Source organism: Antechinus flavipes, chromosome 1 (assembly GCF_016432865.1).
Source record: "Antechinus flavipes isolate AdamAnt ecotype Samford, QLD, Australia chromosome 1, AdamAnt_v2, whole genome shotgun sequence".
NCBI classification, from domain to species: domain Eukaryota; kingdom Metazoa; phylum Chordata; class Mammalia; order Dasyuromorphia; family Dasyuridae; genus Antechinus; species Antechinus flavipes.
The window spans coordinates 701827822-701850149 of record NC_067398.1 but is presented as its reverse complement, the minus strand read 5'-3'; the positions used below and the strand labels follow the sequence as shown (position 1 = coordinate 701850149).

The following is a 22328-nucleotide window of genomic DNA, read 5'->3' as shown; positions in this document are numbered from 1 at the left end:
GAAGTAATTTGCTGAAGTGAAGAGTGTGGGATCAAATAAATCATAAATGCAGTGGCTACAGCACTAGATTTGAAGTTAGGAAGTTTTAAATTATACCTCAGATACTTTGTGACCCTAAGAAAATCATTTCCCATTTGTGTGCCTCAGTTTCCTTATCTATGAAAAAACGAGGGGGTTAGACTAGACCATTTCTTCCATTTCTAAGTGTAGGATCCTACTCCACCCATCATCAATCAATGAGAATTAACTACTTATGACCTAGGTACTGAGAATCAAAGGAATCCCTGCTCTTAAGGAATTTATCTTTTAAAATGAGAATATAGTTGATTTGGACGAGATCCCAGTCCATCTATTCCAGAGAGGAAACAGGAACTTGATTTAGTGCTGGGCAACTGAGGCACCCTGAGAGGGAAGTTACTCCACTTACAGTTGAAGGGGACTTCGGAGACCTTTTTAGTGCAATGACTGCAATTTACATTCGAGGAAACTGAGGCACACAGAGGGGAAGCTCCTCCAAGTAGAGTTGAAGGGGATCTCAGAGATTTAGTGCAATGACTGCACTTTACACTCGAAGAAACTGAGGCACACAGAAGGGGAAGTTCCTCCATCTAGGACTTGAAAAGGACCTGGAAGATTTCCTGGGGTAATGATTGCAATTTACACGAAAGTAAACAGAGGTCCAGCAGTCACTCATCCCCGGTAGGATTTCTCTGGCACAAATGGGATTCGCACCCACCTCGGGCCGCCGAGCCCGTGCCTATCCCGAAGCAGTTCTTCGGGGCTTCTCCTTTCCCGCGACCTCGAAACTTAGCCCAGACGCGCGGGTGTCGGGTCTCACGTCTCGCTGGACCGGCTATCAATAATTTCTTAGGCAAAGAGGAGTCGGGGGCAGCAGGCTGGCCTCGGCCGGGCGCGGGGAGCGAAAAGGACGGGATGCCGGCGCTACGGTGCCCCAGGACCACATAGCCCGGAGGAGTTACAAGCGAAGCCCGATCAGCTCCAGCTCCAGCTCCAGCTCCAGCTCCACTTCCACTTCCATCTCCACCTCCATATCTCCATCTCCACCTCCACCTATACCTTTACCTTTATCTCCACCTCCACATCTCCATCTCCACCTCCACCTCAATCTCCATCTGCATCTCCACTTCCAGCTCCAGCTCTAACACTAGCTCCAGTTCCAGTTCCAGTTCCAGCTCCAGCTCCAGCTCCAATTCGGCCGCCAGCTCTCCTCCCCCACCCCTCGCTGCCTGCCCCCTCCCGCCTCCGCCCCTCCCCTGCCCTCCCCTCATGCCCACGTGATACCACACCGCCCAATGACGAGGCGAGACTCGCGGTCGGCGGCCGCCATTGCTGTCAGAGGCGAGAGAGCTAGCGAGCCCGGGGAGGAGGGGGGAGGAGGCGGCGGCGGAGCCCGAGCCTGATTGGGGAGGAGGGAGGGAGGGGGGTGGGGGGAGGAAGAGGAAGGAGGGGACGGTGCCGCCACCGCTGCTGCTGCCGCTGCTGCTGATCCTGGTGTTCCTGCTGCTACTGCTGCTGCCGCTGCGGTTTCACGGCGGCACCCCTGGCTAGTCCGCGGCAGCGAAGAACGAGGAAGGCGAGGCGGCGGCGGCGGCGGCCAAGGCAGAGGCCCGCGAGCACGGCCCGAGCGGCGGCGGCGAGGCGACTCGCCTCCTCACACACTCCAGCCCGAGTCTCAGCCTCAGCCTCAGCCTCAGCCTCAGCCTCGCGCGCGCCCCCGGTCACCCTCGCGCGCGCTCGCGGCCCCCTCGGCGCGCGCTCCCGCCACCCTCCTCCTCCTCCCTCCCCTTCGCTCCGCTCCGCTCGCGCTGGGATTCCGTGACTGGAAATAAACAAGGCGGCGGCGGCGGCGGCGGCGGCGGGGGGGGCTGGGGCTGGGGCTGGGGCTGGGGATCCGCCTCGGGGGCGGCCGAGCGCAGCCGGCCCAGCGCAGCGCAGCCAGCCCCGGGAGGGGGCCGGGCCGGGCAGGCGGGCGGACGGGCGGACAGCGCCCCCCTGCAGCCGCAGCAGCAGCCGCCGCGGCTCCGGCTCCGGCCACGGACACCAGCTTCTCCGCCTCCGCCGCCTCCGTCCTTGGCCGGCCCGGCCCGGCCGACGAGGCCCGGGCGTCCTGCGCACGAGCCTCGGTCCGCGCTCCCGCCCTCCCGCGGGCAGTGAGCGTGGGGGTGTCCCGCGGGCCATCGGATCGCCCTCCCCGCTGTCCCCCGAGAGGCCGTGCCCACCGCATCCAGCCCGGGAGCCCGGAGCCGCCGCTCTTGTCGTTGTCGTAGCTGTCGCTGCCGCCGCGCCGCCCCGCCCCGGGAGCCCCCAGCGCCCCGCGGCCGCCAGCGGCGGGCCATCGGCGGGGGCTGGGAGCGAGACGGGAGCTCCCTGCAGCCGCCGCCGCCGCCTCGTCGTCGCTTTCGCCTTCATCTTCGGAGCCATACGCCGCAGCGCCACCCCCGCCGCCCGGCCGGCAGCTTCGGAGTCGGTCAGACATGCCCCGTTCTGGCGGCCGGGCTCGGGAAGGATCATGAATGCGGCAGGGAACTGGGTGGCGAACGGGGCGAGCCTCGAGGACTGCCACTCCAATCTCTTCTCGCTGGTGAGTGCCCCCAGGGCCCCCTCAACTTTGTGGGCTCGCCGTCCCCGGGGCGCCCCTGCGCTCCCCGGCCAGGCGGGTGTCCCCCCCGGCTCCCCGCGCCGCTCTGCTCTCGGGCTCTCCCGCTCCCGCTTTAATCGTCTGCTCCTTGGATCGCTTCCAGTGTTTATTTTGCTCTTTAAAATCATTTGTCGCGAGCGTGTCTTCCCGAAGCCGCTCCATTGATTTGCATGTGAAAGTATCCGAGCCGGGGTCACACTCTTCGGGAGGACCTTTCGTCGCCTCACTCCCCCTTTAATTTTTTTCTTCTAAATTTAAAGCCGTCACTTGTGTCTAGGACCTAGGACCGGCAGGTTTTTTTTTTTTTTTTTCGCTTCCTTTTCAACTCCGCATGTGTTGAGTGTGTGTCTGAATTTCATCGTGTTGTATGTGTGTGTGTGTGTGTGTGTGTGTGTGTGTGTGTATGTGAATTTCATCCCGAATTGCTTCGCAAATTTCCGCGAAAACACTTCATTTAAATGTGATTGTGTCGGGGAGGCTTAGCCCTGGCGGCGACTCTGGCGATGGTAAACACAAACAGCTGGCTCCGGGGCGCTTCCTACTCCGAGCACAGCTAGCTCTCCATTTGCCCCGACCAGTCCGAAAGCCGAGGAAACCTCCTCTCCCTCCCCCTCCCCCTCCCCCTCCCTTCCCCCAGCCCCAGCTGAAACCCTCCGAGCTACCCTCCCGGGCACTTGGATGACATCGCTTTCCTCCTCCTCCTCCTCCTCCTTCTCCTCTTCCTCCTCCTCTTCCTCCTCCTCCTCTTTCCATCCTCCTCCTCTCTCCTGATAATCGACAACTTTTACTTCGAATTCAAATTGCAACGGCTTATTCTAGAAAAAGGGATGGAGTCAATTGTTCTTGAACCAGAGCCCCCAAACTATAACATTAAATTAAGCCAAATAAAAACGTACACCGCGGCAGCAAGTATTTCCTGGCACTTAATGACATTTGGTGGTAAATGTCATCTTTGCTTTATTGAGCTGTATCCCAAAGTCCTGAGAGCGATCACATTATTGAAGCTTGCATTTATGCTAATAATTGCAGTGCATGGTTTTTCAATGTGTGCTTTGTGCATGGATTATTATATGTATGGCTATGTGCTTGTGGTGCTAGCATAAATTTGTTTAAATATTGAGAAAAGCTTTGTAAACAGAACTGAGAAGGCAGTATTCAATTGTGGAATTAGCTGAACAGTTTATTTCACTGATGTTTTTAGAAAGCTTACTTTTAAGTTTGCAGTTTCTGGGCTGTGAACGTTGGAAAGCACACATTTTTGGAAATCCTTTTTGTGTGACCTGTGTACGGCTGATACAAACATCATCTCCTTTTAATCCTTGTTTACTCTGGATAAATAATTTAGTGCTTAGAATATAATTAGTTACATTTAATTATGGGTAGCATAATTTTTTCTTCGAGTCTCTAAGCTGAGAAATGTACATTCTGACCAGCCCTTTCAAATGAAGATGCTATTTTGTTTTTAAAATGAGTTTGTAAATTTATTTTCAAATCAACACAAACAACTTCTCTTTTTAAAATGTCTTTTGAAATTTTGTAGTAGCAGAGGGTCTAGAAGTATTAGCATTATAGTTCATGTTAATTTTTTTTAAATGTTCAGTTCTTACTCTAATACTTAAATTAAAAGAAATTGTTATAAAGATGGATTGAGTGTTTATTCCTGCTCTTATTATTACATGTTAATATAGCTTTCCAAAGTAATATTTAAATAGCCCAGAAAGTGAAGGTGTTGATTGACAGGAATATTCACCTCCTTTTCTCCCCAGTATATTAATTGGCATCTGTCAGGTAGAGACCTTCATAGATTAGTAAATTTATTGATTAAATGGGAATTAAAATGTTTTGGTTTAGTTAACTGATGACCACATTGACACATTTACAGGTAATTAAAATAGTCCAGTAGACCAGTGTCAGTGGATAGTGATCACACAAACTGCCATGTGTCATGCTGACTGGTTACAGCTTTTGTTTGTGATGAATTTACAAGGTTACATTGTATTTTTCTAATGTGGACCATGTTGATGGTGACCAATTTTAAAATGGGTATAATTGCTAGGATACAGCATACAGCTAGTTGCCTGTATTTTACAGTTTACTCTTTAAAAGCCTGGTGGAAGAATGATTACATTCAAGTGCTTGAGAGATATTTTATTTAAAACAAAAACAAAAAAACTACAATCTTGCAGACTTGAGTGCTTTGCTGTAATTATGACAGCTGGCTAAGAGTGTATATGTGTTCTTCACATTTATCGGGCTTCTTAAAATTCTTTTTAAAAAAATTAAATGATTTATATTCCAGTAGGACCTTTGAAATTGAATTAAGATTTGTTGCCACATTTCTTTGTGTACAGTGGAACAAGTGTCAAAGCTCTTTAGAAAACAATGTACTGTTTAGTTCTGTGGCAATTTTTTTTAAATTCTAAAAATAGAATTTCTATGTGAATCCTTTATAATTATCGTTTACTACTGTAAGCATATTGCCACTACATAATGCTTCTAAAGATTGCCAGTACATCACACAATCTTTGAACTGAACTTGGAATTTTCATATGCCCCAAATAAAACTTTTCTTACTGACTGTAAAACGTGCTTACTCTATGGGGCAGTGTGATTTCTGAATAGTGTTCTGGAAGTAAGATTTGTGCATGTCATCAAATTACTGTAGTTCAAATTGAAGCACAAACCAGAGATTAGAGAGTTAAGATTTTACATTGTAGTACCAACCCGCCCACTCTGCATTAACTATAGGTGTTCATTATGCCGAGGCACAAGTTTATTATGCAATGTGGGTGGATTAAGGTTTCTACTAGCACTTTATGGATTTTATTTTCTGATTGTCATGTTTCAACATGTTGTAGTGCATCCTATTTCTTAGATTCCTGTCTCTACTTCCTTGGTATTATTTTCTGTATTAAAAACACAATTGTCTATTTGATCAGATTGTAGCCATGTGTGTTTCTCATAGACCCTGCTGTGAGATTTGTAGCTACTGCATGAAGTTCATGCTTGACTGTGCCTTTGTGACCCAAATAGTTTTCTCATGTGGTCCATCACATTTCTGGGTGAGGATGATAACTCACTTATCATAGTTCAGATTTACTTATCTATGTGAAAGCTGCCCCTTTGGCAAGTGTAACAATTTATGCTTAGGTTGTGTGAATGTGTTTCCTTGTATCAGCTCAATTTAGAATTTCCAGACCTAAGAACTGAAGTGCATTTTGTAGCATTGTTTTACATTGTACCAACATGGAGAGTAATGATTGTCTTTAGATTTAAGTGTATGTTTTTTGAGATGTTCAGAGTGATGTAATTCCTAAGTAGAGACTACACTACACACTCAAGCTGTTGTTTGCTTAGAATTATGTTTCTAAATAGGAGTACAAAGTAACTGAGATTCTTTGCACAGTGAATGGAAGATTTCTTATTGAAATTCATTAGCTTTCTATTTAAAGCTTTCAAAATAATCTGTTGACCCTGTGCCTATTTTATTTTTTAATTAGGGGAAGGTAATTTATATTAGTCTAACCATCGCTTTTGAAATTTTGGTCCTTTGAACCAAACATAAGTTATCTCAAATGAGTTTGGAGAAAAGGGAATGTTTCATTTAATTTTATATTGATCAAGCATATTTTATTTATATTCAAGGGCACATTTGTTGTAATTTAAAGTTTTGATATTTGTAAGTTTTAATTTCACACTAATCCATTCTCCTTCATGCAGACATTCCTAATTTGCTAATACATGTTTTCTATTTAGCATTTTGTTGTGGTATTTCATGGTGTTAGAGTATTTGTATATTTTAATACCAATAATTGCCACCCAATAAGAGTAGTATATTAACCTCCAATTGCTAGTAAATATTTTAAAGTACATAATAGACAGCAATTTAACAAGCATGGTGTAGCAGTTTACTGGACCATTTTAAAGAGCCATTTGTACGTGTGACGAGTTCATAATTTAAAGAGAACATACTATATACAGAGACCCATATGTTGGTAGTACTGAATATTCAGCTTTGTTGTTATTTTGGAAATAGTCATTGGTAGAAAATTAGATTGTGTGTATGAGAGACAGACTGAGACAGAGAATGATAGAGATCTGATATGTTCTGATGGGCTTCGTGAACGTATTTGATTTATTTGAAGAAATCTCTTATAATATTATTTCAAATTTGCATAAGTACATTATGTATTATAATAAATCATGGTAGATTGTATTTTTCTTGATACTGAAAAAAACACATCAGGTTTGTTCATTGATTTATTATTTGATTACACTTTAAAGTAATGTAAATTGAGTGATATATACACACATACACCAGAGCACTCTGAAGATTTAGATCATCTCTCCTCCAGTCTTAACTGTTAGATTATTAACATACAAGCCATGCATTAAAGTGTTATGTCTACATAACAGTAACCCTATTGCTTTCTCAAATTTAAACATTGAGATTAAAAGCTGTTTTGTATTGTGTATTGTTATAAGTATGTTTATCATTACAGTTACTTTAAAAAAAATTCTGTCATCTTATCTCTAAAAGTTTAAGATTCCAAGATTAAATAGTTTCTTAAACATCTTTTTGAGGGGGTGGGGGTGAGATAGTGGAAAATATTACTTAACATTCCTTACCTTTAAGCTATTTGTGGTATGGATTTCTTTTTCTGGAGGTGGGTGGCCTACTTATCTCAAAAAAGACAACCAATAAGAAAGATCAAGTGAAGCTTGTGCATTTCTGTCATGATTGAAGCCTTCATTGCATCTATTTCTTAGAAATGCTGAAAAAAGATCTCTGTCACATTGCTCTCTTAATGCTGATCATTTGTTTAAAGTGTGGCATAGATGCAAAGACGTTTTATCAACTGTTTGTCCTGTGTGGTGTTCCTTCAGCAGCATTTCTACTTGGCCATTGTATAAACATTCCTATTTTCGGAAATTACATTTACTATACTATAGTGAGGTAATCATGTGACCTTAAAAATGTGCTGCTGGGATATTGTTAAATGGATACATTTGTTGCCTATTGTTTGCTAGAGATTTAAAACTAATGAATCAAAAAATATTTGTAAAATCCTTTTAGTTTAGAAAAAATATTTTTTAGGGTTTTAAATTTGACTTTGTAATGACATCCAGATGTTCTGAATGATGGACCATTTTTTTCAACATAGCTTCTTAATGATGGAGGGGAAATCCTTTTATGTTCATCTTTGCTGATACCATAAAATAAAGGTAAATAGGGAGTTTGCAAATATGAAATGTGTACAATTTGTTCAATTTGTTTTATTCAGTGGCACCTGAGCATGTCACCTTAGTTAACTATCATTGCTTTGTGTGATAAAATTGAGTTTAAATTTTGCTACATAATTGCTTGTGGGCTTTTATACAAATATACTTCTGATCTTCTACTTTTAAAAAGTATCAGAGTAATTGTTTAGTAAAGTACTAATATAGAAGTTTGGTAAAATAGTTCAGTTAAGTGAAGGGAAAACATGGATTATTCAAAATATTTAAATGCCAAAATAGAAGGTCAATCAAATCCAGAAGTTCCATTCCTTATTTTGTGGGGGTGGGGTGGGAAAGTGAAGTCCAAAGGAGAGGGTCATGTGATTTTTCCCAGTATTACATAGTGAATATGTGGTATTCCCAGAATACCAAGGAGTCAAGTACCTTGACTCCTAATTCAGTTTTTTTTTTTAAATACTAAGGTATTTCCAATTTTATTGATAAAATAGAATATTTAATTCAAAATGTGTGGAAATGTATATGCATTATTTTCTGAAAAAAATTGCTTATTTTGGGAAAAATATTGGAATATATTTAGGAAAATGAAATTATGTTGCCACAATTTAATTTATTTGGCATCTTTTTTAAAAAAAATATTTTCTCACTTTAGAGGAATTATAGATCTAATCTAGTTAAAATTCTATAATGCTGTGAAACTTCACAGAACTCTGGCTGACCACTGTTTGCATTTTGGATTTATTTCACATATAGTCTATTGCTATTAAATAAAAGTGGCATCATTCATATTTACTTTTTCTTAGCCTAATATTATGGCTTTAATTATCAATAAAGACAGACTATGAGACTGTAACAACTGAAGATTTTTAGGTAAACATTTAGTCATTTGTTCTTTATCTGACAGCTTCTTAGTGTTTTTTATTATAACAATTAGGGACTAATTTTGTGTGTTAAAGATTATTATCTTGGAAGACATAGAAAATTCTTAGTGTTCACCACAGAATTTGAAGGCCTTTTAAATGCACTTAAAAATTTAGTAGCACTGAACTCTGACAAAAGTATTTAGAGAACAATTAAAATAACTATTGACATAGGAAGAAAATGAGTGCACTCAACAGTTTTAATTTATTGTAATCTTTGTTGTTACATAGAAAACTTCAATATTGAGTGATTTTTTTTTAAATGGGGATGGTCTGTGAATTTTAGATTTAGAAAGAGGTGATTAGGTTCATTAAAACACCATTTGGGAACTAGTAATTAAGATGTGTAAGATTTAGATACAAAGACTTTTTAGTTTCTAAAGTTTGTGAGAAGAAATATTTCTCCTTGATACTTATCATGCAAGTCACTTGTCTGGGCTTCAATCTTCTTATCTATTAATTGAAGGAGCTAAACTAGATGAAACCTTGATTCCCTTCTTGCTCAAAATTCTGTGATCTTATGTTTATTTGCATGTGAATATTCCCATTTCATAGGCTTAATTTCTCTGGCTTGTGTTAGAGCCTGAATGATTTTGTCTAAATTTAAATGATTTTGTTTAAATGCTAGGCATATAAATATCATTTCCCTGGAAACATAGTATGATTTTTAGATAAATATACTGTGCAACATTATAACATGATAAATATACTTTTGGGAAATTTTTATGTATGTTCTTTAAGTAAATTGTATAAAAGACTTATTAAAGAGAGGGCCTTTTTGATTCATAGGAATGCTAACCATAAATTAGAACTTTTCCAGTGTCCAAATTCAATAGCTATTTAATTCAGCAAACATTTGCTGAATGTTTGAGTATGAGGTGCTGTATTAAGCATTTCCCATTTCCAGATTCTTTACTATTTAGTATGGGTGAGGTACATATGTTTGTGTGATTACAATGCAAACTACAGTGTGAAAGTTTAAGGAATAAAAGTGCTGGAAAGGTCAAAGGAGGAAGAGATTAAGTTAGAAGACTCAAGAAATACATTATGTTAGAATTGTAAAGGATCATTTAAATTCTATTTCCCTATTTTTTATGGTTGAGTAAAATGACTTGTATAAGGTCACAGAGCTCATAAATGACTGAATCAAGATTTAAGCCAAGCTCTATTGGCAATTCATCACTTCACCATATTCTACCTGCCATTTAATAAATGTTTGCTAAATAAATCAGAATTGTCTACCATGGTAAGAATAGTTAAGGAAGTAATTTTTGGAAATTTTGCATGTGCCACATATTTGCATCCCTGAAAAAGAGGTAGGGGCAATAAGGTGCTAGATTTTGCTTAGTTCAGATTTGGCCTTAGTCATTCCCTTTTTTGGCCTCAGTTTCCTCATTGTTAAAATGAGCTGGAGAAGGAAATGGCAAATCTCTAGCATCTGTCAAAAATCCCAAATGATGTTTCCAAAAATTCGACTGAATGACGATGACAATACAAGAGGAGAAGAATTTGTGTTAGGGTTTTTTAATTTATTGGCTTCTGTCGCTTTCTTCATTCTGCATTCCTGAAGATACCCATTTCTTTTCTTGAGAATTAATGCATCATTTTATGTTTTTTTTTAAGCTTTTAACAGAACTATTGATCTATTTGTTTTTGACACATGGCAGTCTTCAACCATATTACTCACTGTAGGAGGCATCTTGGACTTTTGGAGGTGTGTGGGGGGGGAAGGCAGGTTTTAGTTTAATGTAAGAAGAACTCCCTAAGAGTATTATCCTTCAGTGCACCTTAAAGTCTCGATGGTAGTAAGCTCCCTAGTATTAGAGATTTGTAAATCTGAAGATGGGACATAAACAGGTGGCTGTCTTCTGTCACTACTAAAAAGCCAGAAGAGAAGATTGTGGACAGTCTGGGGTTATAAGGGGGGAGGAGCCAGTGTTCCTTCATCAATTCCTTCCTGTCTCCTTTGAGAACGCTTCTGTTCATTGTTGTTCTTCTCATTTTGTCTACTTTTTACCTTTATGCTAGTTCTTTTCTTAGCATTTTCACACAAACTCAAATATTCTATATCTCTTTCAGAAAAAAAAGTTTCATTGATGGTTTTCATACCAGTCAATTCTGAGTATGTCTTCACTTCCCTACCCTGTGAACTCTCTAGATACTTTATATCTATCAAAGTTAAACATTAAATGTGAGAAATGCATTTTCTTTTTGGGGTAGTGGAATTTTTTCCAGTTATATAAAATGTCATCCAACCAACCAAATGTAAAACTTTTTCTTGACTTTGCTGTCCCCTCAAACTATCGTTCTTTATCCTTAGCGTTGATGGATGGATTTTTAAGTTTTCTTTGTAGAAGGGGCTCAAGTCTTGTGGTAGGTACATAATCTCCCCTCTCTCAGCATTATTAACCAATACTTTTTTTCAAATTTTGTTTGAAAAACTCCTTTGAAAGGGGTTGGGGCAGGAACCAACCGTCCATTTCCTGAGGCAGCTCCTTCTTTGCAGCTGGTCTGATTTTAGGGAACTGCTTCCTTATTATCATCCAAAGTTTGTTTTTTTTTGCAACCTCTATTAGATCTATCCATTCCCAGACTGGCTGCCCTTTTACAAGCTCTTTTGCTGGCAAATTCATAATAACTTGTATTCATTTAGTGCGATGAGATTTGTAAAGTTCTTTACAAATGTTATCTCATTTAATTCTCATGAAAACTCTTGAGAAATTATTCCCAATTTCACAGATGAGGAAACTGAAGCAAGCAGATGTTATGACCATCTCAGGGTCATATTGCTTTAAGTACCTGAGACCAGGTTTGAACTCTGGTCTTCCTGACTCCAGCAATTAGGAGACTCTATCTGGCACACTACCTAAAGCTTTGTCTACAGTTGTTGCCTTTAGTTGTTCAACATTTTACTTTTAAGTCTATTGCAATCTGAATTCTAAATATTCTTGGAATCTGCTCTGTATTCATCAGGGAATTCTTGCTAAGTCCTTCCCTCTCCCCTTCCCTTCCCTCCTCCCCCTTTCATCCCCTACTCCTTGTCATTTTCTTCCTGGACACCCTCTCTCCCTGTGGCTTTTGGGCTGTTCCTGCATTATAGAGAGCCCTAGTCCTTTTACTTGCTGTCTGTTGACTTCCTCCTTGCTCCTCAGGTCTGAATATTTGCTAAAATTCTGTCCTCTTCTCTTGTGTCTCTACATTCTTTTGCTGTTTTATCTAACTGGCTCAGTTTTTATCTCTGCAGTTGACTCATACCCTCAGTATCTCCCTTGAGTCCCAGACCAGTTTGCTAAGCATTACTACCCAGGTAGTTTATTCACATTTCGGACTCCACATTTTCCAAAAGGAATTTATCATTACCTCTAATTCTCAACTGATTTTCAACTTCTCCAATTATTAAAGATACCACCAGTCCCTCAAGATTGAAACCTCATTTGCCTTGAATTCAACTCTGTCATCCTTCACATTAGGTGAGATCTCCTGTGGATTCTAACTCTGCGAGAATGTAGATGTCCATCCTTTGCTTTCCATATACACAATCTTCCTTTGGGTTCAGGTTTTCCTTTCCTTTTGCCTTTTCTTTTGGTATAGCCTGCATGGCCACCTTCCTAAGCCATAGCTTTGATTATGTCATTTTTCTACCTAAAATCATTGGAAAATTTCTATTGATTAAAAGATTGAGAACCAATCTTTAAAGTATAAAGATGCTTTTGGATGATATTGAAAACTGTAATGGTCCCTTATGTGATAGCAATCATATTTCTTTTTTTTCTTTTTTGAGAAAATGCATAACCAAGAACCTATGAATTCAATTGAACCTTTAAATGAATTTGTATTATTACAATAACATTTATGTAGGTTTAAAAACATGTAATATCATTTACATATCAGATTATTTAGTTTGTAGAAAGCACCTATCAATTTTTAAATTTTTCCTTGGCTTTTGTGGGGAAGGCTTAGTAAAATTCAAAATAAGAGGGGTTGATGTATAAATGGATTTGAAGTTTTTTGTGCAAAAACTCATTTCCCTAATGGTCCTCAGCATCCAGATTGAGATGCTGGGGGATAGAATCTAACCTACTTAGTTTGGCCTCCTTGTGAGGAGGTGCCTCACAAACTAACTTTCCTTTCTAGCCTTATGTCAGATTATTGCCTTTCATGCACTCTCAATTGAAGCCCAAATGAATTACTAGCTCTTTTCTCAATTTGCCTCCACTTCTCATCCTTTTGCATTGTTCCAGGTGTTTCCCAGTGTTTAAATCTAAGAACGTCCTATCTCTTCTACAGTCGTTGCCAAGCCAGTGCTTTGCTCTATCTAGTCTGCCCTCTCAGCACAAAGGTTCTCCTCAGATCCCTTTCATTCTCTTGGCTGACACCCTTGAGTCTTTGCTGGAAGATGCATTGGCCACTGTGGTTTGGGGAGAAAGGAAAATTGAAGGAGGATTGAACTTGGCCTTGGTTTTTCTGTTGGGTTGCTCAGTAGCTAGTGCTCAGCTTATTTTCCTTTTAGGTTAAAAAGTGCCTGTCAGGTTTGATAAGTCAGGAAATCTGGGTTTTAGCTTCATTTTTGCCATTCACAAATTTAATAGCCTTAGGCAAGTCATTTGGTTGGTCTGTGCCTCAGTTTCCCATTCTGTAAAAGATTAGATCATATTTCTATTTGACAAATCTTGTGAACAAATGAAGCACAGGGGAATAGGTTTCCCCCCCCCCCCCCCTTTCCTGGAAACATCATTGCATCTAGCATTTTTTAGACGACTTGTAATTGTATTAAATGTTTCTCTGTAGCCACTATTGTCCACTCTTGTTTTTCAAAGTCCAGACCAGTATTTAACATCTTATCATATGAGTTTGAGTCTTGAGAGTCTGAGGAGCCTGAACCATTTAGCAGATTATCATAATAAGTGGGAATGAAGGTCTGATTAGGGTGGTGTGGTATTGCAACAAAGGAGACATAAATTGTGGAGATATGATAGAAGAGATAAGATTTGGTGACTGACTGAATGAGATCTAGATCTTAGATATGAATCTCTGTGACTAGGAGGATAGAAGAGGGTAGTAAAATATGTCAGAAAATATGGTGAATCCAATTAATGTCACAAAAAATAAAATGATATCTTGTAGAAAATGACTGCACAAGTCTGCAGTCAGATCATTTACTTCTGAGAACAAGGAAAAATCAATAACTGCATTAGAACAGAGAATAAAATGAGAAGATATGACATATAATCAACAGCTGCAACTTAGCCTACTTAAGAAAATGATTCTCCAAATTAGGAACTGGATAAAGGAATAGATACTGACATAGTTAACACTATCTCCTAAGGGAGTTTAACTGATAGAAACCACATGCCACAGTGACAATCCAAAAGAACCTAGAAACGACCTTAGCCAGCAAACAGTTGATTTCCTTGCCAAGAATAGAGATAGAAGCCAATTCTAACACTGGTTTAGGATATGAACTCATTTCCAAAATCTTATGGAGGAGGATAGTAAAAGATTATGAGCAATATTATATAAAACTGCAAGAAGCAGCAGAGGGAAAAACAAATTAATCGAAAGCTTGGCAGAAAACCTGAACTGACTCTGAAATTCCTTTATCTGATCAAAAATGTATTCCATTTTTGCCTATGCCTTACAACATTTAGCTCTGGCTTTCCTCCTGATTATGGCTCCCATCACCCTTTTATTCTTCCCCACAATACCATCTCTGTCTTACCTACACTCATATTCATTTCGGGGATCATGAGTGAATCAATTCAGTTCTACACTGTCTTCCTATACTCTCAAATCTCTTATCATTGATTTTACTTTGCCAAACACCATTCTTGGCTTACAGTTATCATCTGCCTCCTCTTTTCATTTGCTGTTGAGCAGAAGTGGAGGAATTCATCTTTGCCCTTTTTAAACCCTTTTCCCCTTTTAAACTTTGCTATTATTGAGGATTCTAACATCTTCCCAGACTCTCTCCCTCCCCCAATCTTCTTATCTTGGTTTCACCCTTCACGCCTGATTTTTTTTTTTCACCTCTCATATCCAGTTTCTTGTCAGATCGTGTCATTTTAACCATCAGAATCTCTTGTCTGTTCATCTTTTCTTCCTAATCACATTGTCACAGCCCTGGTTTAGGTCCTATTAGCTCACTCTGCCTAATAGTTCTCCCTCCTGCAATTCAACTTTCAGCTGACAATGTGATTTTTTTCTAGAATGGAGACTTCACTGTATCATTCTTCTTTTTAATGAATATTCTAGAGGTTCCAGGATCAAATAAAAACTCCAAAAGCCTCTTTTTAAAGAAGGCTCCCAGGTGAACCAACTCATTTCTCACCAAATGTACTCCTTGTAAGTACAAGGTGGCACAGTGGATAAAGCCTGGAGTCAGACTGATCTTCCCGAGTTCAAATTTGACGACTGTGTAACCTTGAATAAATCACTTAACCCTATTTTCCTCAGTTTCCTCATCTGTAAAATGAGCTGGAGAAAGAAATGGCATACTACTAGAATTAGATACCAAATTGCACTGCACTTCTTATACTGGACTCCCCTGAGACAATGACCTCAGGAAACCTCATCTTCTGGAAACTCATTATCATTTGAAATTGTATGCCCTCACACCTCATCAGTACTCTCTACTCTTCCCTTGTATCAGAAGCAAAGATCATATCAGTTCTTCATTTCCCACTAGTTGCACTGAGAGAGTGGATCCCACCTTCTTTCCCTTTTTCTTTACCTTTAGAGTGTAAACTTCTTGAGAGTAGGGACTTTCTTTTTCTTCTTTGTATGGGAACATAATAGGAATTTTGTCATTGGTTTTTAAGGTGGTTTGGCATTTAAAGTTGTCACGGGCATTTTATCTTCTATTCTTCCATTTGACTTCCCTCCATACAACTTGTAACTTATAAGACTTAGAGTCTAAAACATCTGAGGTCACATTTAGTCTTAGGCATGCCTTATCTTTGTAATCCTGGACAAGTTACTTAATTCTTGTGTGCCTCAGTTTTCCCTATCTATAAAATAGGAGATAGTAATAGCACTTCTCTATCAGGATTGCTGTGAATGTCACAGGAGATAAAAGTTTGCCTTTGTAATCCTGGACAAGTTACTTAATTCTTGTGTGCCTCAGTTTTCCCTATCTATAAAATAGGGGATAGTAATAGCACTTCTCTATCAGGATTGCTGTGAATGTCACAGGAGATAAAAGTTTGCCTGGCATTCAGTAAGTGTCACATAATGTGGGTTAGCATTATTATTATAAACTAGTAATTTTAGATTTTCTTAGTGTTGACACTTCCCTCTCCAGTCTCCATGTTTTTGTAGAGATTGTTCCCCATGCCTGGAATATTCCGTCCCTGTAGTTTCTTTGACTTTCTTTAAGATACAACTTGAATGAATCTCACCTTTTGGAGGAAGTATTTCCCGCTCTCTGCAGCTGGTACTTTCACAGATAGTTTTCCTTTTCCCCTGCATGTGTTTTGTTTGTATCTAGTTATTTAAACATGGTCTCCCACTTTAGAATGTGAGCTCTTGAGGACTGAGATTGTTTTTGCTTTGCTTTGCTTTGCATGCCTAGGGCTTAACAGGGTAGCAGTCACTGAGCAAGCACTCAGTAATGTTGGTTGATTGATAATTTCCAGAGAATTTAAGGATGAAATTGGAAGTTCAACAAACCCCAACAAATTGAAAAGATCTGTAAAGCGTTTATAATATTTTTTTCCCTTCTATCAGCAGCAATCACACCACCATATCTGCTGTGTGTGATTTTCCTAAAGCAGTTTCTTTTGTCCCCATCGCTATGGTATCCAGTGCCTCCTTATTACCTCTAGGATCAAATCTAAACTAAATGTGTACAGCATTTAAAGCTCCTCATTACCTAATACACTTCTACCTTTACATTTATAAATTATCCCCCCTCTTTGTACTTTGTACAGTCGCGTTGACTTACTTGCCATTCCTCACACATGTTAGATGCTTTATTTTCCTTCACTGTGCCTTTCAATTCCTTTCCTCCAGTCTGAAATGTTTTTACTTTCTTACCTCTGATTTCTGTCTTTGCTGATTTTTTTTTTTTCTTTTTGGAGACTCGGCTGAAATGCCACCTTCTGGAGGAAACTTTTACCAGTCAGAGGTACAGCCTGGACACAGTGCCTAGAACATAGTAACTGCTTAATAAATGCTCTTTGATTTTTTTTTCCCTTGGGGTATGAAAAATAGACATGGCCCTAAAGAACACAGGGAAAGGAAGAACAGTAGCCCAACATAAAAAGATGAAATAGTTTGGGGGATAGTAAGGGATCTATTCTCTAGGTATTTGGAAGGTGATAGCACAAGGTCGTTGGTCATTTTGTGATCCTGTGAGAAATTGATTCCCAATTGAAATATAATAAAATAAAATTCTAGAGGATTACCAGATACTTAGGGGTCAAAAAAATCAATCTCAGAAAAAGTTGATTGAGAAAATGTAAGTATAATTACTAAACCTTATACTTTTTTCTCACTGGTATAAACCTTTTTTCCTGAGGCAATTGGGGTTAATTGATTTGCCCAGGTTACACACCTAGGAAGTGTTAAGTGTCTGAGGTCAGATTTGAACTCAATTCTCCTGTCTTCAGGGCTGGGGCTCTATCCATTGAGCCACCTAGTTGCCCTAGTATAAACAATTTTAAGAGAAATCTACACATCTCTTGAGGAAATCCTTGGTGAAGGTATGAAATAACAACTTCATATGAACTAGATTCCACAGTAGTCACCATCTTTATCATACAATTGACTGAAAAAAAGAAAATACAAGATTTCATTCTGCTGACTATAAAAAGGGATTTGATTTGTTAGAGTAAATTTAGAAGTAACAAGGTATTTCTCTGTGTTAATTGACAAGATTCGTTGAACTTTGTTAAATCCTCTGATTATTAAATCAAATGAAGCATAAAATGTTTGCAACTAACACGAAGGAAATTCAGTAGAAAGTACAAATGGAAGTGGGATTTCATATAGATGAAATATTCCAAATATTGCTGTTAGTGATTGCTAGAACTTTGGTGAGCCTTTGGAATAAGTTTATAATCACTGAAAACAATTTGGCCTAATATCCATATAGAAAAGATAAATGGATGATGGCCCATTGAAGTGGCCTTTCCATACAATTTGTCTTGTAAGATGCTACAGATATTGTGGGTGAACTGGGCTCAAAATTCAGATAGCAAGCTATGTTGAATTGGGATGATATTGTAGTGATCCCAAGCTTCTTTTTGAAATAAAACACCATTTCAGTGATGATACGGGTGTGAGTCGGGGAATATTGATCTTTTGTGTTCCAAAGTGTGGGTTACTCAAATAGCAGTGGAGAGCCCTTTGGTAGTCATAAATAGAATTCATTTTATGAAGACTTCTTAAGAGGTAGCATAAAACATGTCTTTCATTCAGAGGTTATGAGTAGAAAATGTGGTTGACATGTCATGTGTTGAGAGTGAGGAAGAACAAATGGATGGACTGTGTACTTTATTGATCCCCAGAGAAGATCAAATAACAGAAGAGGGCTCCTGACATGTTGGGTGTGGATCCCTATCCATGGTTTATAGAAAGATAGAGAGGAGATTGCCATAGAACAAGGAAGCATAGATGAATGGCAATTCCATACAATCGGAGAGCTCATATCTGTGAGATCTCATAAGTCCATCTAATTTTTCTCCTGAATATTCTGTCAATATCTAAAATGTGGGCTACAGATTTTTCTTTTTAAACTCCAATCCTTAAGTGGTATGCCTTGGTGGTATCAGCTGAACCTTCCTGCAAATCTAAATGAGCCCTAGACAGCTTTATTCAGGAAATTGGGATATGGCCATATGCTGCATCTTTCTTTATGAGAGAACTTAGGAACTGGGAGAAGGAAAGAATAATAAATTTGATTCTTTTCTTTTTTTGGCTCGAGGGAAAAAGTCAGGATTAAGAAGGGAAACTGATTAAAAAACACAATAGAAAACATTTATCAGATGAATCTCATCTTTGAGGCAGCATGGTATATACTGAACACTGGACTTATGAAGACCCAATTTAGTATCCTGCCTCAGATGTTACTACCTGTGTCACCTGGGGCATCTTAATCTTTTTGGGCCTCAAGTTTCCTCCTCATCTGTAAAGTTGTACTTGACCTCTGTGGCTTTAAATCTGTGATCCTATGAGTATGAAACTCCAGTGTTCTTCCATGTTGGTTCACTGTTGATTGGGTCCTTAAATGGCCCTAATGATTTTATTGTAGTCTATAATCTAACCACCTTGGACAGTATTTGGTACAATGATTAGAAACTCAAGCTGTGGCTAATATTTGACAATTTAAATTATTGATCCCTTGGTAGTTCATGGAATGTTCTTTGAATTTAAAGTGCTAGAATTGATAGAGATTTGCCTTAAAGGAGTTTTAGAAATGCCTTTAAAATTACTTTAGATAAAACCAAATTTTGGTGTGTGTGTTTTAATTCTTTCCCTCTTCTAAATAAAGTATGGACTATAGACTACTTTCTGTTTTCATTCATTCAGTAGATCAGCATCTAAAAATATGGTTCTGTGTCAAGGGAAACCATTTTCTTTTTTCAGTAGTCAAATCTTTAAAAAAATTCTGGTCTTTGAAACATTTTAAGTAGTGATCTTTGTGGAGTGGAGTTACTCAGGAAAGGATTCTCAAAGGAAAGGTTACTATTTTTTTTTTTCCCTTTTTGCTTTTTTAGAGGGAAAGGGTAGACAGTAGATTGTTAATGCAGGGACAAGCCTTCCCTAACATTTTGCTTCTTAGACAATGTTTCTCTGAATTCCTCATATTTCTTGTTTCTTGTGGTACAATTCATTTTGATAATACAATTTATTCAGCTGTTTGCTACTTAATGGATAATCACTTTATTTCCAGATTGTTGTTGTTGTTTTTAATCCCCTCTATCTTAACATGTTGCTATAATTATTTGTTTATTTGGAACCTTTCTTTTTGAGCTTCTTGGAAGTACGTGTCCAATAATAGGATTTCTTAGCCAAAGTGCATGAACAACCTTTTCATTATAAATCCAAATTTATTTTCAAAAATGATTGGATTAATTCACTGCTCTACCAACCATATGTTAGTGTCTATTTCTGCTCTTGCAGTCCCTTTAATCTATCTTTTATTCTTTTTTGACAATTTGCTATAAGTTTAAGGTGAAGTCTCAGAATTCTGATTTGTACTTGTTGATAATTTCTAATTTTTGTTTTGCAAAATATTCAGAATATTTGACTTATTAGGAAGTGGTTCTTCTGTATTTAAAAATTCTTTGTATGTATTGGATAGAAGATTTTTATCAGTACTTGGTATTAAGTTTCTGCCTTCCCCCACTTCACCCCTCCCCCAGGCAGTTTCCTTTTTATCTTAATTGTGAGGACATTTCATGCATATACCTTTTGATTTTACATTGTGAAAATTGTTGTTTTTTTGTGATGCCCTCTATCCAAGCCTAGATATGTGCATCATTCCATTATTTAAAATGGTTTAAATTGTATGTCTGTCTGGCACTTGATGTTGTATGGTATATTGTACTGGTCTTATTTTTCTGACAATCTGCTACTGTTTTCTTAGTAGTTCTTGTCAAAAAAGAACTTCAACACTAGCAGTTTATATTTCTGGGAGTATCAAGCACCAGCTCATGAGCTTGATTATTTTTGATTATTCTTTAATCTATTTCATGGATGTGATTTTTTTTTTTGTTTCTTAATTAGTACCAAATAATTTTGGTGATTACTTCATTATAGCTTGTGTTGTGAAAGTGCTATTCTCCTTTTATTACCATGAGATTTTACATTTTTAAATAAATTTTATTATTTTGTCTTTTTAGGAAGTAAGCTCTTTGTAGTTTAGCACAGCACTAAATCTGTAAATTGATTCATGCAGTCTGTTTTTTTGGTCCAGATCTGTGATTTCATTGCTGTGGACATCACCAGACTGGGAAACTTTTGTAATGTACAGTCTAGAGTGGGGTTCTTAACCATTTTTGTATCATGGAACCCTTGATAAATCTGTGGATCCTTTCTCAGAATGTTTTTAAATGAATAAAATAAAATACATAGGATTTCAAAGGAAACCATTTATATTGAAAAGGTTAACAAAATATTTGTTTTAAAAAAGCTTATGGACGTTAAGATTAAGACCTTCTTACTTGCTTGGGGTTATTGATAAGTTAAATGTAAGTGTCAAAAGGCAGGACTGAAGACCAAATTTTTTGAGCCAAAGTCCTGCCTTTTATGGGACATTATCTTGTTATTAAGTGATTATTGATTCAGTTAGTAGGATCATTGTTGCTGTAAAATTTATGTCTTGAGGAAAAAGATCTCTGGGAGATGAATACAGATGGAGTTGTGATTCTGTCCTTATAAAGATCCCTCTTGATGTGGCATGGGACAAGGCTTATCATTTAAAATGCCACTCATTTAGTTTTTAGTCATTCTTTTTCTAAATTTGTTATATTGTCCAATATTTTTTATTTTTTAAATAATTTTTATAAAAGTGGAGACTAGCTAATGTGGAAGTATGGAATGATGCTGAGAACTATTTTCTTCACTTGTTTAGTTCTCAACTTTTTGAAAACAATGTCATATCCACAAAATGCTAATGATATAAGTGACAGAATTTCAGAAACTGGATGGACTTGAATCTTAAATGGGCAGATGGGAAAAGGGAACTAAAATCAGGAAATTATCTGAAACAGTGGAAGGATTTAGGAGAAATAAGTACATCAGATGGTCACTACTTGTTTGATCTTGGGCCAGTCATTTAGCCTCCCTGGGCTTCAGTTTCTTCATCTGTAGGTTGAGGTGCTAGACTCCATGTTCTCAAAGGTACCTTCCAGTTCTAAATCTATTAGCCTATTGACAGTGTATCTGAAAATCCTTTTAAGAGTTTTCTTCTATATTGAACAATACCATTTTACATTTTTAAAAATCCCCAAAATGGGTGCATTTAAAACAAATGAGATTTCAGTCTAGAATATCAGATTTTTCTTTTTAAATGCAACTTAGATATGCAAATAATGAATATTATTTAATATTTAAATCAATACACTTAGACATAAATATTTAAATATGTGGAGATTTATATGTACTTATTAGCAGAGGAGAAAATTTGCATCTTCATGGAAAAATGAATGGATAAGTACAAAAGGTTTATACAAGTGCATACATGTATGTTTGCATGTGTGAGTATAAGCACATATATGTGTAGGTATATCTGTTCCCCCAATGAACAGTTTAGGCAGATAATAGTGTTATTTTGTTATCAAAACTTTAAAATGCTTTGAATGTGAATGACAATTTCCTCCTAATATTAAACTAATTTCTTAATATCCTTAAGCCTTAATTTTTTTGAAGTTTTATTCATTTAAAAATACACATGACAGACATTTCCTGATTTCTTCTCTTTTCTCCCTCAATAGAACCCTTTCTTATTGCAAAGAAAAACAGTTATGTAAGATGACAGTGCCAGTGTTGGATAGCATTTGCAGTAT

The 22328-nt window shown here is 38.4% G+C and overlaps 1 protein-coding gene across 1 annotated transcript in view; it reads left to right on the top strand.

Annotated features, from left to right (window-relative positions):
- Window positions 1-2413: 2413 nt before the first annotated feature.
- Window positions 2414-22328, top strand: part of MED13L (mediator complex subunit 13L) — a 332823-nt gene continuing 312908 nt past the window's right edge. Inside the window, exon 1 of the mRNA XM_051976088.1 lies at window positions 2414-2602. Within this exon, the coding sequence (XP_051832048.1) occupies window positions 2531-2602 (72 nt within the window). The 5' untranslated portion in view covers window positions 2414-2530. The remainder of the gene's footprint in view (window positions 2603-22328) is intronic.